The 13096-nt window shown below is 39.7% G+C and overlaps 1 protein-coding gene and 1 long non-coding RNA gene across 5 annotated transcripts in view; one reads left to right on the top strand and one right to left on the bottom strand.

Moving 5' to 3' along the window:
* The window catches only part of OXR1 (oxidation resistance 1), a 550155-nt gene that overhangs the window by 117676 nt on the left and 419383 nt on the right, over positions 1 to 13096 (bottom strand). For 2 of the 4 annotated variants that reach the window (XM_070382170.1, XM_070382171.1), the window contains exon 4: positions 6895 to 6981. The exons of the other annotated variants lie outside the window; for them this stretch is intronic. In XM_070382170.1, coding sequence (XP_070238271.1) covers positions 6895 to 6981 — 87 coding nt within the window. The remainder of the gene's footprint in view (positions 1 to 6894; positions 6982 to 13096) is intronic. 4 annotated transcript variants of the gene reach the window in all.
* LOC138990688 (uncharacterized) overlaps positions 1 to 13096 on the top strand; it is a 51093-nt gene that overhangs the window by 17604 nt on the left and 20393 nt on the right. The gene's annotated exons all lie outside the window — the stretch shown is intronic.

Raw genomic sequence — 13096 nt, 5'->3', positions numbered from 1 at the left:
CCGCCCGCGCTTTAGTGCGCCGGTCGCAGCCGCCCGCGCTTTAGTGCGCCGGTCGCAGCCGCCCGCGCTTTAGTGCGCCGGTCGCAGCCGCCCGCGCTGTTCAGAACCATACTATTAGACCCACTGTCCCTTGGCTTTAAGTAAACAAATTAAGATTTATTGTCTTCAGAGTTCAGTCTATATACTTCTAGGTCAGGGTTCAGCAAAGTCGTGGCTTGTGGATCAAATCAAGCCTGATACCTGTTTTTAATCAATGCAGCTTCATTGGAACACAGCCACACCAGTTCATGTATGTATTGTCCATAACAGCTTTTATGTTACAACAGCAGAGATGACTAGTTGTGACTCAGACATTATGACCCAAAAGCCCCCAGATGTATTCCCATGCTGTTTTTGGAAAAATTTTGCTCCCCTGTGTTCTAGGTTGCTGAGATCATTTTGAAACTACTCTTGATTATTTCACTTAAGTATCATTCCATTATCTCTTTCCCTGAGCCAACTACAGATTTATCTCTAAGTTGTTCACAAAATATTTGGGCCTTGGGCAGGCACAGGGCACAAACACTTGAGAGTGCCTTCAGTTGACTGTGATTACTACTCACTGGACACACTTATCCAAAGAAGTATGAATACACTACCTGAGGCCATCGCCTAGTTTTCATTTGTCAGCTACATCATGTAACTGTTAAATGCTTTTCTCATTAGAAGATGAGGTCCAGACTCCAAGTGATCACTGTTTTTCCCTTCCCAGTGGGCTTCAAACGAACTTTGTTGTTTCTGTATCCTTCAACTCCACTTTAGCCCCATCTTTTGAAATCTGAATTCTTCATCTAATTATACTTTTCTGGCAGCTCTCCTACTACCCAGATAGAGACTGGTTATCTGTCAACAAATCTGATTATTCTTCCGAGCTTTCTTTTTGATCTCGGTGCCCAAGTGACTGAGTTCTAGTCAATGGAAGGATTGCAAAAGTGATGTGTGCTTCTTCCAGGCCTGGCCCACAAGGGCATCCCACTGATGACCCTCCATGGTCCTTTGCTTTCACAGCCTGGAAGCAGATGAACACAAAGACCTTAGAAGACATTTGTTAAAGATGACCATGAGATAGAAGGAAGCCAGGTCCCTGGATCTTCTCTTAGACGGGAGCCACCCACCACTGAGGAACATCAGTTTCAGACTTGAACAAGAAATAAACTTGTATTTAAGCCACTATCTATGTTTCGAGGTTTGCTTGTTATAAAAGAGAGGGTAATTTTACAAGTTTTCTATAATTCTCAGCATATCACTACCACAGGCTCTATGACTGCATATCGAAATATCCTCATAACCAGTTTTCTGGACAAAGAGGTTACAAGTCATGCAAAGTGGATGTAAGGGGTCTTTCACTATGTCCTCACCTACCTTTGCCTAAATTTCCATGTCACAGTTTTTGTTTTGTATTTTCTAGTAGTTCATTCATTTAAAAAAAAAAAATAATGCCCAGAGGTTTGTGAACTGATTCAATCATTCAACAGATGTGGTGCCCTCACTAGGCACCAAGTAAGTGCTAAACCAGACAGACATACTTCTGCTTCTAGTAATTCCTGATTAGTATTCTTAAAGAACTCAGTAAACACTGGTGAGACACAGTTTCCTCAGCTATCATCACACTGGGATAGCAAAGGTGACCTAGTGTCTAATGAAAACAGTATAAGTTCATGACATTTGACACAGGCCTGACATATGATCGGTGCTCTGTTGGGAAGGAAGAAAACTTTCCTCTACCCTTCTAGGTTCCCTTGTCTAAACTAAGAATTAAATTGATGTGTAGCTCATTCATTCTTTTTTTGTGGGGGCAAGGGCTGCACTGTATGTGGGATCCCAGTTCCCCAAACAGGGATCAAACCCATACCCCCTGCATTGGGAGCACAGTGTCTTAACCACTGGACTGCCAGGGAAGTCTGGCACATTCATTCTTAACTGAGAAAAGCAAAGCAAATAGGCGCAGTTGTTCTGTCTATTAATAGTTCAGCAATGTACATCTTCCTCAAGAAGAGAGCCTCACTCTTCCTTCTTATTTTCCTTTATTTTAGGACTTCCCTTTTCATAGAATGATGCTAGTTGGCTGGTTCCTTTAGTGTTTCTGCAAACTCACTCTGGGTTTTAGCCTTTCTGACACTCTTCACAGTTTTATGCCACCCTTTTTTCTTGGTTAACATGCCCTTCCTACTCATCTGTTTCAGGTTCAAAGTTGAGAGAACATGGTAAGTCACTGAGTTCTCCCCATTTTGTTTTCTCAATAAGATTAGTTATTACTTTGATATTTTGGAATGCTACCATCTTTCCTCTCTTTAGTGCTAATCTTTGACATTTGATTAAAATGTCTTATTTATTATCTGTCTGGTCAGGGAAGTTCCACATGCCATATGTCGTGGCCAAAAATTTTAAGTCTATTTGCTGTTGCTATTGTTGGGCTTCCCTGGTGGCTCAGATGGTAAAGAATCCACCTGCCAATGCAGAAGACTGGGGCTTGATCCTGGGTTGCGGAGATCCCCTGGAGAAAGAAATGGCAACCCCTCCAAGCAAGAATATATTCTTGCTTGAAGAATTCCATGGACAGAGGAGCCTGATGGGTTTCTGATGAGTCCAGGGGGTCGCAAAGAGTCAGACATGACTGAGAAACTTTCAGTCCCCTAGTGGCATTCAACAAGGACAGGGACTCCCTTCACTGCTTAGAACAAGGCCCAGCACACAGTAGACACGCAAGTATTGTATCTGTTGAATGAATGGATGAGTGAAATCATGTCCATCTTTTCTCTAAATTTGATCCCAACTTACTTTTCTATAACTCAAGACACAGATGTAATTAAGTCTAGCTTACTCCCTCTCTTTATTATTTAGGAGTACCAACTATCCAACTCTATTCTCTCAAATTGCAGTTCTCAGCCTTGGCTACACATTTTAGGACTCCTGTGGATCTTCTGAAATCCCAGTGCTCAGGTCACACTCCAGATCAGTGAAATCCAAATCTCTTAGAGGTGGGATACAGACCTTAGGAGGGACACTGCCTAGGTGACTGCAGTGTGTAGCCAAGATTAAGAATCGCCACTGGGCTCCTGTTGTTTCTGTAATACAGTTTTCTTTCCTGTTAGTGAAAATTAAGTTGAGAAACCAGTAATGATTATGACATCATCTTGTGAGGGATCCTGAGATAATAATAATGAACATTTCTCAATTGCTTACTATGTTGGGCATTGTACTAAGGATTTTTCTTATATTATTTCCTTTGATCTCAAGTCCTCCCTGAGAGGAAAGATAATTAGCCCCACTTTGTAAACAAGGTTACTGGTAACCTCAGGAAGGTAAAAGAAAGTTCTCTCTTTCATGGGCGATTTTGCCTCCCAGTAGTGTTACAAGATAAAATACTGGTTATTGTTTAGTCACTAAGTTGTGACTGACTCTTCTGAAACCCTATGGACTGTAGCCCACCAGGCTCCTCTCTCCATGGGATTTCCCAGGCAAGAATACTGGAGTGGGTTGCCATTCCCTTCTCCAGAGGATCTTCCCAACCCAGGGATCAAACCCATGTCTCCTGCATTGGCAGGTGGATTCTTTACCACTGAGCCACCAATGCTATGCTATGCTAAGTCACTTCAGTCGTGTCTGACTGTGTGTGACCCCATAGACAGCAGCCACCAGGCTCCCCCGTCCCTGGGATTCTCCAGGCAAGAACACTGGAGTGGGTTGCCATTTCCTTCTCCAATGCATGAAAGTGAAAAGTGAAAGCGAAGTCGCTCAGTCGTGTCCGACTCTTTGCAACCCCATGGACTGCAGCCTACAAGGCTCCTCCATCCATGGGATTTTCCAGGCAAAAGTACTGGAGTGGGGTGCCATTGCCTTCTCCACTGAGCCACCAAGGAAGCCCTCAAATACAGGATTCCCAGTTAAATTTGAATTTCACATAAAGTACACATAATTTTTAAATAAAATTTTATACCAAATTTTGCATGGAACATACTCATACCCAAATGTCATTTGTTGTTCACCAGAAATTCCAATTTACCTGGGTGTTCTCTAAATCTGGTGACCCCACCCCCAGGGAACATTTAGCTATGTTTGGAGATATTTCTGGTTGTCAAATGGAGGGCGTGTTCCTGGCATATAAGTAGGTGGAGGCCAAGTATGCTCCTTAAGATCTTACAATGTTCAGGACAGCTCCCACAAAAAAGAGTCATCCAGCTTTAAATGCCAACAGTGCCAAGGTGGAGAAACCCAGATCTAATAGATGGTGGGAAAGATAATTGCATTATGCCTCTGGCAACTTTTATAGTTTGTCCTCAGACAGCCTTATTTCATCCTCTGCCTAGCTAAAATAATATTTAAGATTTTTTATATTTGCATTAGTATGTTGTGCCTAGGGATAGCATGTTTCTATGGATCCTGATACCTCTTTGGGATCAGGCTATGGCCACTTGCTGAAATATCTTTCTGTGCTTTCTCTTTCAGCCCCACATTTTTACTTACTGTTTCAAAATCTATGTGGTCCCAACTAAGATGCCTACTCGCTGAAGTCCTCTTTGCACCAATCTGACTTAGCTACAGTTAGCACAGAGAAATCTGAGACTGAAAGAAAGATGTAATTAAAAAAACCCCAGACAGCAAAGGGACAAGACAGATGCATGCAAAATAGTTTATTGCTAACAGAATGATGCTTCTGTAGAAAACAAATTTGTATGTTGTGAACACCATTAGCACAAATGACAAGTATTTGATAACTTCTAAAGAAAAGACTCTGATGCTGAGAAAGATTAAAGCAGGAGGAGAAGGGGACAACAGAGGACAAAATGGTTGGATGGCATCACCAACTCAATGGACACGAGTTTGAGCAAGCTCTGGGAGATGATTAAGGACAGGGAAGTCTGGCATGCTGCAGTCCCTGGGGTTGTAAAGAGTAGGACACGACTGAGCTACTGAACAACAACAAAGATGTGCTATCTGCAGGTGTTTTTTCGAAACTTCAGCAAAAGAACACTGAAATGAATTTTCCTCAGTGATTTTATAGAACATGCATTTATGAGCTTGTCATGAAAAAATCTAAGTCGATTTATTTTATAGTATGCATATATTCTAATTTGATTTTAGAATCTTAAAAAGCATTCTGGGTATTCTTTCAAGCACTGTGACCAAACATAGGTTGTATTTGGTACAAAGTTTTAACTATTTCTTAAACATTGAACCCTGTGCCAGAATTTGAATTTCAAAAGATTTATCTTTTTCAGGTGTAATTTTAACACACTCACTTTAGGGTGTTTCTAAAAATTGATTTGCAAGGTAACAGATGTCAACTTTATGCCCCCAAAGGTTAGAGTTTGAGTTACTTCCCAAAGTAAAAATCACTTGCTATTCAGACTTAAAAAAAAAAAAAAAATATATATATATATACACACTTATTTCTATTATTTCTAAATAGAGGATTACTGTGTTTTAAAATCATCACATTCGCTTTATTTCTCCAAAAAGAAGAGACCATGAGTTTTGGATAATATAAAGAGTTCTATCCAAAGGTTCTCTTATCTGCATTAGCTAGAGATAATAATAATTATCACAATAGTCTTATACACATATACAGTTAGTTGAAATACACACACACATATATACAATTAAGTATAATTGCTTCTTAATAAATATAAATTCTTTCTGCTGCTCAAAATTTAATATTGAATGTTTATAAGATATGTATTTGGCGTTTCTGGACACACTTTATGTGTCTGTCTCTGAAACTATTAGTTGACTGTCTCTGTTAATTTGACTTTTCTACTCCACTCTCTTCTGGTTCATTTCATAAATATCCTAAACAGATACATCAATTCTTAATAGAAGGCATCAACTGACAGTTTACACACCAGAACTCTTTGAACTCCTTGCCCCCAAATCCTCATCTTATTCTATCAATTCTAAACTACCATGCTAAGATACCTCAGTTCAGTTCAGTTCAGTCGCTCAGTTGTGTCCGACTCTTTGTGACCCCATGAATTGCAGCACGCCAGGCCTCCCTGTCCATCACCAACTCCCGGAGTTCACTCAAGTTCATGTCCATCGAGTCAGTGATGCCATCCAGCCATCTCATCCTCTGTCGTCCCCTTCTCCTCCTGCCCCCAATCCCTCCCAGCATCAGAGTCTTTTCCAGTGAGTCAACTCTTCGCATGAGGTGGCCAAAGTACTGGAGTTTCAGCTTTAGCATCAGTCCTTCCAAAGAACACCCAGGACTGATCTCCTTTAGAATGGACTGGTTGGCTCTCCTTGCAGTCCAAGGGACTCTCAAGAGTCTTCTCCAACACCACAGTTCAAAAGCATCAATTCTTTGGTGCTCAGCGTTCTTCACAGTCTAACTCTCACATCCATACATGACCACTGGAAAAACCATTACCCAGTCCTAACCAAGTTGTTACACTGAAAGATCTGCTTTAAATTTGAAAATCTCAAAAATCGCAACTATTACTCCCCTAGTCTTCTCCCCCATCCCAACACAAGGCACTTCAAAGGCTCTGTTGAGTCTCTCTACCACAATAAACTCAGATTTGTCTTACAAAAAGGTAGTTTTAGGGATATTTCAGGGAGCCAACTTTTGACATTAGATTATGAATTCCTAAAGGGTTTCCCAGGTGATGCTAGTGGTAAAGAACCCGCCTGCCAATGATGTAGATGTAAGATATGTGGATTCAGTCCCTGGGTCAGGAAAATCCCCTGGAGGAGGAAATGGCAACCCATTCCAGTATTCTTGCCTGGAGAATCTCATGGATAGAGGAGCCTGGAGGGCTACAGTCCATAGGATCGCAAAGAGTTGGACATGACTGAAGTGACTTAGCACACACATGAATTCCTAAAAGGTTGCGTCTAATGTCTCACTAATCTTACCTGCAGTATCTGTACAGGGTTTCTCTGGGCAGGTGGTTATCAAAATGTTATCTTCAGAACAGCAGCAGCAGCAGCAGCATCTAGGATCTTGTAAGAAATAAAAATTCTCAGGCTTCAACTCAGCTCCATCAGAGGACTGGTGGAACCCAGAAATCTGTGTTTTAACCAGCTCTCCAGAGGATCCTGATGTACTCTCAAGTTGCAGAACTACCATAGATCATAGCAGATTGTCAATACACAAGAATGTGATGAGTGTCAAGGGGAAGTACGGTAATTCCCAGTTAAAGTAGATAAAGTACAAGACCGCTTTTTGGAGGAAGTGACAACAGGGACTTGAAGGATTGGTAAAAATAGTAGAATGTAGTTAACTGTGGCTGAATAAAGTAGGGTTTAAGGGTACTGGGCCAGAGAACAGAAAATGGAAAGAGGCTGAAGCTAAATTGTGAACATCTAAGGAATGTGGACCTCTTTGTGATTATAGTTGAGGGTCACTGATAGTCACAATGCACTTAGGGATACCGTGTGTTACGGGGAAAATAATTCTGTGCTTCAGTGGAAAGCTATGCAGTGTCTAGAGTACACTCTTCTGGATTATCTAATTTTGATTCTATGGAAGCAGATTTACAACTCTGTAAAGTGTAAAAGCTGATAGCTATGCAAAATTATTCTAGTCTATAAACAAAGACATTCTTGTTTTGCAAGTTCTGTCCAAGAGACTTTGAATTGACTTTCTTCAGCAACAGTGGAAGTGTGTCCCCATGTGCACACGCATTCCAATAAGCCGTGTCTATGTCTACTTGGATTCTCCTTTAAGTTGGCTGTAACATCTTTTTGTAGCATCTTATTGCTTCCTTAAGTAATGAGTTAAGTAAAGTATTTAACACGTTCATTTTTATATTGGTCTTGATGTTACCTTTTTGAGGGGGAAATCATCCTTAAATAGTACTCTCTGCCTGGAGGAGGGCATGGCAACCCACTCCAGTATTCTTGCCTACAAGAATCCCCATGGACAGAAAAGCCTAGTGAGCTACAGTCTATGGGGTTGCAAAGAATCGGACACACAACTGAGTAAGCACAGCAGCACAGTACTCCTTGACCATCTTATTTCTCTGTTTTTTGTTTTTTTTGTTTTTTTTTAAATATGATATTCTTTTAAAATAGCAAAAGGATATATAATAGTTATTAATTGTATATTTATTAATTTGGGGGCTATGAAACTTTGCATCATGCTTCCTATAAAACTCATCTCCAGTAATAAAGGTATTTTAGAGCTTTTGAAATATTGTTATATTTTATGATAATAATTTTAACAGTAGGAAAAACTCTTAGGAAAAACAACAAGTTGTTCTAATAATAATCCTCCAGACAAAGATGATAATATTGTGCTATGCTGAGGCAAAACAAACAAGCTAAGGAGTGGAAGAGGTTTGCAGACAAATCTCAATTATTAGAGAAATGCAAATCAAAACTATAATGAGGTATTACCTCACACTCATCAGAATGGCCATCATCAAAAAGTCCACAAATAATAAATGCTGGTGAGGGTGTGAGAATACGGAACCCTCCTACACTGTTGCTGGAAATGTAAATTGGTGCAGCCACTATGGAAAATAGTGTGGAGGTTCCTCAAAAAACTAAAAATAGAGTTGTCATATGATCCAGCAATCCCACTCCTGGGCATATATCCATAAAAGGTGAAAACTCTTAATTGCAAAAATACATGCACCCCAATGTCCATAGCAGCACTATTTACAATAGCCAAGATATAGGAGAAACATAAATACACATCCACTGATGAATGGATAAAGAAGATGTGGTATATACACAGTATATTGTGCATATTTGCAGCAACATGGACGGACCTAGAGATTATGATACTAAGTGAAGTAAGTCTGAAAGAGAAAGACAAGCACCATGTTATCACTTATGCGGAGAATCTAGAATATGACACAAATAGGTTTATTTACAAAATAAAAACAGACTCACAGACATAGAAAACAAACTTACGTGGTAAAGGAAAAGGGAGGGGGTGAATTACGAGCATGGGATTGGCAGATAAAAACTCTTCTATTTAAAACAGATAGACAACAAGGTCCTACTGTTCCCTGTCACAGGGAACTATATTCAATATCTTGTAATAAACAATAATGGAAAAGAATATGAAAATGAATATAGCTGTATATAGATATTAATATATATAGAAATATATCTGAATACTTTGCTCCAGACCAGAACTAACACAACACTGTAAGTCAGTGATACTTCAATAAAAAAAGAGAAAAGCTCGTAGTTTAACTAACAGGTTTTTGAGGGCTAATGAGCAATACGGAAAATTTCATAAGAGGCTGTTTTCATGGAAAGAACAGAGAAAGAAAGACTAGGTGACTGGCCATCTACCAGGAAGAATAGGAAGAGGGAGAAAAAAAGATCTTAAGTCAAAATAAAAAACCACAGACATCTAACAAAGCAGCTTTTTATAAATAGGGAGACTCTGGGGGCACAACCTAAATTACAGAAGTGTACGGAGCAGCACCTGAGTGTCAGTCATTCTCTGATTCAAAGTCAGCACCCAGATTTCCTTCACTGTCCCATTATTCATTTATTCCTCCAAATACAGATTCATCAAAGGAAAACCTTAGATCTAAGTTATTCCATCAAATCCAAGCCAATAGACCAAATACAGCGCCACGCTGGGAAAACTACTTGGGGTTCAAATGGGAAGGTTTCTGGAAGCACCTTGCTCACTCATCCTCTGACTCACTCACAAGGCAGCCACTGAACCAGTCAGGCGTCGGTTGTTCATCTGTAAACAGTATAATGTCTGCATCTGGGGATGTTGGCAGAGTTCATTACTTAGTCTTTGAGAACCACTCTTTGGTGTCTACAGGAAGGAGCCAGAAAATATAAAACATATTGCCACAAATACTGCCATTTAATAAGCTGCAAAAGTACTTGGTTTCTCTTTTTAATAGCTCATGGGATTCTCTTTTATCCCCTTTTCCAGAAACAAACAAAAAAAATGATATGCTTTTCAGTGGTTAGATACATGAAGGGTTTATATGATGTTGAAAGGAATGCCTTTCTATATGACAAATACATACCAGCTTAAAGGGTTTGCTATTGATCACGTAACATCAAAGGACCTTAGTCTGCACTTACAAGCATAGACTCTCAACAGAATGAGATCAGTACAGGACTCTATTAAATGCCTGATTTGGATGACTATGCAGCTCAACATTCCATCAATCAACCATTAAACTGAAGAATGCCACAAGAGAGGAAACATGGGGCGAGATCAGAGGCATCACCAACTGCTTTTTCTTGTTTTTAAACACAACGAAGGCATTAAATCTAAGACCAACAGCCCAGAGTATTCACAAAGCATAACATCTACCACAGAATCAATTTTGAGAAAGGGAGCTTGGCAGATTTTTTTTAAGTCTTCTGGTTTTTACCAGGACTATATCTAAAATTGCCCACAGACCAAAAAATATGTGCTAATAACAGCACATATTTAAATCCTTTGGAGAAAATGGTATCTTGTTACATGATTAACCCTTTTTACTATAAGAAACTTCTACTAGTTATTTTTACAATTTCTAGGACATAAGTTCATTTATTTTGATTTTTTTATTATTTATTTTATTTTTTAAATTTTATTTTATTATTTAACTTTACAATATTGTATTGGTTTTGCCATTTATCAAAAGGTATACATGTGTTCCCCATCCTGAACCCTCCTCCCTCCTCCCTCCCCATACCATCCCTCTGGGTCATCCCAGTGCACCAGCCCAAGCATCTAGTATTGTGCATCGAACCTGGACTGGCAACTCGTTTCACATATGATATTATACATGTTTCAATGCCATTCTCCCAAATCATCCCACCCTCGCCCTCTCCCACAGAGTCCAAAAGACTGTTCTATACATCAGTGTCTCTTTTGCTGTCTCATATACAGGGTTATTGTTACCATCATTCTAAATTCCATATATATGTGTTAGTATACTGTATTGGTGTTTTTCTTTCTGGCTTACTTCACTCTGTATAATAGGCTCCAGTTTCATCCACCTCATTAGAACTGATTCAAATGCATTCTTTTTAATGGCTGAGTAATACTCCAGTGTGTATATGTACCACAGCTTTCTTATCCATCCATCTGCTGATGGACATCTAGGTTGCTTCCATGTCCTGGCTATTATAAACAGTTCTGCAATGAACATTGGGGTACACGTGTCTCTTTCAATTCTGGTTTCCTCAGTGTGTATGCCCAGCAGTAGGATTGCTGGGTCATAAGGCAGTTCTATTTCCAGTTTTTTAAGGAATTTCCACACTGTTCTCCATAGTGGCTGTACTAGTTTGCATTCCCACCAACAGTGTAAGAGGGTTCCTTTTTCTCCACACCCTCTTCAGCATTTATTGCTTGTAGCTTTTGGATCACAGCCATTCTGACTGGCGTGAAATGGTACCTCATAGTGGTTTTGATTTGCATTATTTTGATATTTTAAAAAAATGTATGAAATATTCTAACACACTAAAAAGTTGACACAAGAGCATAATAACTAATAGGACAGTTTCAAACATTTCCAAGATTTTACCACATTAGTATCACTTACTGCTACTGTCTTTGCCAAAATGTTTTAAAGCAAATTCCAGCCATATTATTTCACCCCTATATACCTTGGTATTCATGTCTACATTTTAAAAGATTTGGGAACTTCCCTTGTGGTCCAGTGGCTAAGACTCCAAGCACCCAACACGGTGGCCTGGGTTCGATCCCTGGCTGGAGAACTAGATCCCATATGCCACAACAAAGATCAAAGATTCCAGGTGCTGCACCTAAGACCTGGTGCCACCTCATAAATAAATACACAAAATATAAAAAAGCAGTAAAATAAGTAATTTGGACATTAATCATTAACCATTAGGTGCCTTTCTGTTGTTCAGTCTCTCAGTCATGTAGGACTCTTTGAGACCTCATGGACTGCAGCACGCCAGGCTCCTCTGCCCATCACCATCTCCTGGAGCTCCCTCAAACTCATGTCCGTCAAGTCAGTGATGCCATCCAACCATCTCGTCTTCTGTTGTCCCCTTCTTCTCCTGCCTTCAATCTTTCCTTAGGGTCTTCTCTAATGTGTCAGCTCTTCACATCAGGTGGCCAAAGTATTGGAGCTTCAGCTTCAGCATCAGTCCTTCCAATGATATTCAGGGTTAATTTCCTTTAGGATTGACTGGTTTGATCTCTTTGCAGTCCAGGGACTCTCAAGGGTCTTCTCCAGCACCACAGTTCAAAAGCACCAATTCTTCAGCGTTCAGCTTTCTTTACGGGCCAATTCTCACATCCATACATGACTACTGGAAAAACCATAGCTTTGACTATATGGACCTTTGTTGGAACCTTTGATAGGTTTCCTTATCACACCAAATAAAATTAGCATTTAGAAGCCAAGAACTAGTCCGTGCCCAATTTCTCCAATAGGTGAAAAAGTCTTTTTGCACTTGGCTTGTGGAATCACAATCCAAACAAGATCTACCTGTTACAATTATTTCAGTCTCTAGTCATCTAGACCAGTGCTTTGCAAACTCTAACGTGCAAATGAATCACTTAGGGATCTTAAGATTCAGTAAGACCTGAAACAGGATCTGAGATATCCTCTGTCTAGGTGGTGTCAGTGTTGCTGGACTCAAAATGGAGCGTATTTGAAGCAGTAAGATACAAGCAAAGGCTCTGCTGGTGTTTGTTTTGTGCATGCCAATGGCTTGTTGCAGAAACAGGTCACTGATGCTGGGCTATAGCCCATGGTCTGAATTTCCATGTTTGTCTCCATTTGGTATTATTTATTCCTCTTCTAATATCATTAGTTTCTGTGAATAATGTTTGCTCTAAACCTCGAATAGATTCAATCTCACCTATTTCCACATGAATATCTTAAGGAGTATTATTTGATTCAAAGTACTATTCAATCTGTATGAATATCACATGCTTTATGGCAACTGCTGTGTTAAATAGCTGGTTCTAGAGTCAGATTTCTGTGATTCAACTTCACCTCTATCACTTACTATTTATACAACTTTGGAAAAGTTAATTTTTCCCGACTCAGTTTCCTTATCTGTAAAATGAGTATAATAATGCTCTCCTCTTACAGAGTAACCAAAGAATGATGTGGCATTTGTTTGAGAAATGTAAACTATTATTATTGTTATT

The sequence above is a fragment of the Bos mutus genome, chromosome 14 (assembly GCF_027580195.1).
Source record: "Bos mutus isolate GX-2022 chromosome 14, NWIPB_WYAK_1.1, whole genome shotgun sequence".
NCBI lineage: Eukaryota > Metazoa > Chordata > Mammalia > Artiodactyla > Bovidae > Bos > Bos mutus.
Note: the sequence above shows the minus strand (reverse complement) of the source record. Positions and strands in the feature narration are given on the sequence as shown.